Below are 6,000 nucleotides of genomic sequence, written 5' to 3'. Positions count from 1 at the left end.
GAAAAAGAAAAAGAAAAAGAAAAAGAAAAAGAAAAAGGAAGAAAAAAGAAAAAGAAAAAGGAAAAGAAAAAGAAAAAGAAAAAGAAAAAGAAAAAGAAAAAGAAAAAGAAAAAGAAAAAGAAAAAAAAGAAAAAGAAAAAGGAAAACAAAAAGAAAAAAAGAAAAAGAAAAAGAAAAAAAGAAAAAGAAAAAGAAAAAGAAAAAAAGGAAAAGAAAAAAAGGGAAAGGGAAAGGGAAAGGAAAAGAAACAGAAAAAGGAAAAGGAAAAGAAAAAGGAAGGAAGGAAGGAAGGAAGGAAGGAAGGAAGGAAGGAAGGAAGGAAGGAAGGAAGGAAGGAAGGAAGGAAGGAAGGAAATGGAAGGAAGAGAGGAAGGATAAAAGTAGAAAGATAACATCACCCACGGATCCAGCGATGAGACTTGATAAAATTTAGATGTCCATTGGTTAAAGTGATGTTCACAGTCTTGTTTCCTCGGAGATGGGGGAAAGCCCACAAAACATAGAGTTCAATGGGTTAATATATGTTTAGGCTTATGTGGGAATGCCCAGGGTACCTCCCGTGAGGGAGGAGTTTTACACTGTCTGTTCCAACATTGTGGATAATGCACAGTCCTCTGATGAAAGGCCCCAGAAATGAGTATGGGGACACTTTGGGCATCTTTGATGGTTTATGACACCTTCTAAGACATGACAGCTGCCTCTCACATCAGCACAGTTGAGCCAGTTAGGCCCCATAAGAAGGGATGAATACCCTCAAGCCTATGTGTGAATGTCCCATGTGAATGTGAGTGTCCCAATACCTTCCCTGGGGAGACGGGTTTTACAACTGAGCCGATTGTGTAAGGGAGAACATTGGCATGATAAAAAGTACTATCCCACTTCTGCAGGGTCTGCTTCTTGTCAGCCTCTTCCCTTATCTGGCCCAAAGCCCAGCTTGTAGTCTCTGGTGATGGGTGCTCACCGTCTCTGTCTTATGTGGATCAGAGGCTTTGCTATTACGCACCCAAAAACTCTCCTCTCTCCCTCTGCCTGGGGGTGCAAACCCAGCCCCAGGAAAACACCCTGCCTATGGCCCAAATGGCCTATTGTTTTGAGTCATTTACCATTAATATTTCAGTTTCCCACAGAATGGAATTTGGCTTGCTTGCAAACAGAGAAAATGGAATGTCTTTCCCTTAAGATGTGTGCAGTCAGATGATATGTCTCAGAACTAAAGGCAGAGTAAAAGGGAAAGGATTACTTTATCCATTTAACTCAGGGACCCTTTAATTTCTAATTGACAGCAGAAGATACTAGCATACTTCTTTTCATGTAACATGTCTTTAATCCTAACTTTTCAAGGAGTGACTGCACAGACAGCATAAATCACCATTTGTTATGGTCAAATTGGCAGAGGCAGCAGACTGTCTAAATTTGCATGACGGTATGGACTCAGTCAATCTAGTCCTGTGTGACCCTAGCACTTCCTGCTTATCACACCGATCTGCAGTCACTCTCCTCTCATCCAGAAATTTCTCTGGATAATTTCTCATCCTCTCATCTCTCAGTCCTGCCACCCAGTGCTCATTCTACCTTGGCTGCAGCCATTCCAATTTTGCCATTCCAAAGGTAAAAGAAGAACAAGTAAATTTGTTTTCATCCTGTGGATAGCATAATTCAATATTGACTTTGCTGATAGGAGATCTATAAATGGACAGCATGAAAGGACAGCTGAAGGAAACACTATTGGAACCAGGGATGTAATTTGACAAAGTGTCATAGGTTAGCAAGCATAGTCCTGGAGGTCATGTCCTTGCAAAGGGGTGCATACTGCTTTCCTCTATGACCTGATAGAACCTATCAGCTGGCCAGTTTGAATATGGACAATTCTCTAAGCCACTTAAAGTTGTGACTGCCTCTGTGATCCACACTTAAGAATAGACAAGCACCCCACAGCTCTCTCTCGTTTCCAGTGCTGGGACAGGTGGCTGCGGGCCCTGTGAGGGAGCCAGCGGGCCCGGCCAGGCCCTGCTCGGGCCATGCTGGGCCGGGCCACAGCCATCCTGGAGTCGATGGACCTGTTCCAGCCGTGGACCACCCCCCCCCCCACACACCTTGCTGTGGGCAGCTGGAGCGGCTTGGCTCTCCCCCCTCTTCACTGCAATAAGCAACATTCAACATTCCAGCTTCAAAGCTGCAAGGCCGAGGTGAGATTAACCCTTTTATTGCTATGAAGAGCTGAAAACCTGAGGGAAGAGAGAGAGGAGATGCTTAAAGCTGAAATTCTGTTGTGAAGCTATGATATATCAGAGTATCCTGTTGTAATTTCATGAAGATATGGGGGGTGGAGTGTTCAACTCGTAAGCAAAAGCACCTGCGCTGAGATAGGCAGATGCTGACGCAGCTGTAATTTCATGACAAGTTTGGACAGGGAGAGATGGACCAGATGAGGACTTTTGCTCCAAATGGGAAAGGAGAAACCTCAGTTCCTAGAGATGCTCCCAGAGATAGTCCTAAAGATGAAGAAGACCCTTTGGTCCCAGGGAAGGAGAAGGGCCTCTGTTTTTTGTTTCTGAACGGCTCAACCTTAAAATTGTACCCCAAAAAACTTCAAGAGTGGACCCTCGAAAGCAGTTGCGGGAAAAGCTGCAAGTCGGGGGAAGGGACTCACATGCGATCAGAGAGACTCCTCTTCCTAAATGGACTGAACAATATTTGGAAGTGGGCGGCTGTCTCGTTGTGATAATGTTTTCATAGCATAAGTAAGAGAGACTCTTCTTTCTAAATGGACTGAACAAGGTTATTATGGAAGTGGTAAACAGACTGAACATCTTAAGGGTTGTCTTTTTACATTGTCAGTGGGAGAAGGGAGAAAGGGGGGGGGGAGGAGGAGGAGAGTTCTGAAGGTGTGGTATAATTTTTTTCCTCTTTTAGGTCTGTTAATAAACTTCTTTATATTCTTTCAAGTTTGGTGCCTGCTTTGCATTTCTCCTAATTCTTATCTCACAGAAGATAAACAGTAATGAGTATTTTGGACCAAAGCACTACACTAAATTGGTGTTTCTGCCCGGTTACGAACCGAACCCGCTACACAAAGTTCTCTATAATCTTGCATAGATGTGACTGTGGTCAAAAGAGGCTGCTTACTGGCCAGAATACTGCCCACACAGGATGCATATCTTCATATTTCCCCAATCCATTTATACTCCTATCACATGGTTAGATCCACAGAATCACAGAATCATCAAGTCTGGAAGAGATCTTCAAGACCATCTGTCAACCATTATAATACTATGTCACCATTATAATCACACCTAAACTCAACTGCCACATCCATCTTTAACACTTCTAGAGATGGTGCCTCCACTACCTTCCTGGGTAGCTTATTCCAATGCCTAACCACTTCTGCAGTGAAAATAGAATTTCTAATTTCTAATCTGAACCTCCCCTGGCACAATTTACTGTAATTTCCCCTCATCCTTTCACTTGAGACATGGCAGAAGAAACCAGCCCCTGCCTCACTATGGTTTCCTTTCAGATAGTTGTAGAGAGCAATGAGCATGAGCTTCCTCTTCTTCAGACTAAACAACGCCAGTTTCCTCAGAAGTTCCTCAGAATACATGTTTTCTAGGCCCTTCACCAGCTTTGCTGCCCTTCTCTGAACTTGCTCCATCACTAAAATGTCATTTTTGAAGTGAGTGGCCCAAAACTGAACACTGTATATGAGGTGTGGCCTTACCAGTTCTGAGTACAGGGGGACAATCACTTTCCTAGTCCTGCTGGCCACACTATTGTTGATATTTGGGACCTGGTAATGCAGAATTTGTGAGCATTCTAAGGGTCCATGGTGGGAAATAGAAAAGTGCTCCAGTGCAAATAAACTTATGAGAGACACTAAGTCTACTGTTAGGATAAACTATAATTCAGTAAGTATCTAAATCTATTAAAAATCAGAGTAAATTTTTTGAGCTGCTTTTATTCTAATTTGACCATCCTCTTCTTAAATAACTTTGCAGATATACTTAACTTCAAATACCATAATTAGTTCCACTGATTCCAGTAGCATCACTCCCAGGTACAACTTAGATGCAACTTAGTATGCATCTAAATCACTGCAAGGCTTTCATTTGTTTTTTTAAATTACACCAAAACATTGACAGCTGATAGAGGTAAACATGCTTACGTTACATTGTACTTCTTACTTTGTCAAGGGCTGCTTTTTCCAATTCGTCTTTTGCAACTGCTAGTTTTTGCTCCAGATCTGTTAGCTGTTGTGCCTGTGGGAATCAAGAAAAAGAGTTGATGCAATCTGGAATGCATTTTTTCTTGTGAGAGAGGAAAGAATATAAATTTTACAAGTAATATAGATGGGTTGGGTCAGATTTGCTTTTCCTGGGAGAAAAAAAGTTATAGTCAAATCTGCTCTACTTATGTGAATTCAATTATTTATAATAATTCAATGTGAATAAAAAAATTAATTCCATACTAAATATTTAATATTATGCCATAATATCCTTCTGGAAAATTTAAGGTATCCAAATGTCTTTTAATTATGTTGTTAATTTGTCTGACTTCTGAGTGCAATTTGAATATGGTCTTGTAGTTCTAAACATTGAGATGCCAACATTAAGCTAACTTGGCATAAACAGAGAAATTAGAAAACACCCAAACATTCTTGCATGCAGACACCTTATGAAATTATACTATCTGCTAGGATACAAGGCGGTAACTCCAGATTTTTTTTCTCCATGTCTTTTCCTGGAAATAGGAAAATTTATAAGACTAGCTATCTATGCAACTACACAGTGGGAAAGCATTTTGGGAGACTTGTGTTTGAAGTCAAGATCAGGCAAGTAGCCTACACCCTCAGTGGAAGGACTGCTGGCTCTATATAATGTATATATCACGTATGGAGTGTAGGGGTTCAGAAGATCCTTTTAGAAGTTCAGTAAATAAAGACAATTATTTTCTCTCTCCTTCCCTAGGAGGTATATAAACCCAGCCTGCTCGCTTGAAGGAGATACATTCTCTGCAACAATTTTCCATTTTAGGGAAGCAGGAGCTCCCAGATTCCTGTGGTTCTCAGTCTTGTCATTAGTTACAAATCACTATGCAACCAAAAGGCATAAGGATTCTTTTGCTGTTGTATCTGAGAAAACCCAGTCCAGTCATTGTTTTTCCTGTTTGAAAAGGGAACCATAGAGAAGGACACTGGACTAGCCAGTTATCTTTTCTCTCTGAAATTCTGATTAAGTAAATACACATTTTGTACATGCAGAATAATTGGATAAAATTCTCATTTCTCAGACAAAGAGCAACACATTTTTATTTCGATGCAATATTTGTGAGCGCATTTCCCCTCAACACCATCTCATGTTCCCAGGTTTCTGGAGTTCATCCCCAGCCAGAGATTTTTTTCTTGATAGACTTCTCAAGATCTCATGCACTCTGCTGATTGTAGCATAGCTTAATGGATAGCCACACAACATAAATGCTGTTTAGTGTAAATCCTATAAAGGTGGTTAACTTGTTCTCTGCTGGAGTAATGACAGTTCTTCCAGGACATGTCATAGATGAGATGATGAACTTAGGCAAGGCCTGCAGTCCTCAGCAGACAGCTCAAATGATGTTTATTAGCATTAGGCATAGGCTGTACTGCCAAATAAAATGTCAAAAGTCTGGAATTTTCAGTTCCCAGCTGATGTAACGAGCTTAGTTGCATTTTAAAGGAGGATTAAGCATTTATCTTCAATTTATCACTGTAGTCACAGTTTAATTAGTCAAAACCAAACTTGCTTCAAAGTGGAAGTCAACTGTTTGTTCAGATGTGGGAAAGTCTCTTGTGAATTGCAGTCCATAATTCCCACTGCATCACATTTCTTACGCCTAACATCAGTCACTGTCACAACACACATATCAGACCACTAGTTTGGTCCTTTAGTCTGGCAACAGAGAATCCATTACAAGAAAAAATCCTTCCATTTTATCAGTTTGCAAAATTTAAGTGGAATTATCACTGGT

General features: G+C 40.8%; 1 protein-coding gene across 4 annotated transcripts in view; it reads right to left on the bottom strand.

Moving 5' to 3' along the window:
- The window catches only part of LUZP2 (leucine zipper protein 2), a 205,176-nt gene that overhangs the window by 40,284 nt on the left and 158,892 nt on the right, over positions 1–6,000 (bottom strand). For 3 of the 4 annotated variants that reach the window (XM_042035658.1, XM_042035656.1, XM_042035657.1), the window contains one exon: positions 4,182–4,256. The exons of the other annotated variant lie outside the window; for it this stretch is intronic. In XM_042035658.1, the coding sequence (XP_041891592.1) occupies positions 4,182–4,256 (75 nt within the window). The remainder of the gene's footprint in view (positions 1–4,181; positions 4,257–6,000) is intronic. 4 annotated transcript variants of the gene reach the window in all.

The sequence above is a fragment of the Corvus kubaryi genome, unplaced genomic scaffold (assembly GCF_017639235.1).
Source record: "Corvus kubaryi isolate FWS band 111438036 unplaced genomic scaffold, C.kubaryi_AGA036_p1.0 37384, whole genome shotgun sequence".
In the NCBI taxonomy this organism is placed as follows: domain Eukaryota; kingdom Metazoa; phylum Chordata; class Aves; order Passeriformes; family Corvidae; genus Corvus; species Corvus kubaryi.
The sequence above is the reverse complement of the archived record's forward strand: the minus strand, read 5'-3'. Positions and strand labels throughout refer to the sequence as shown.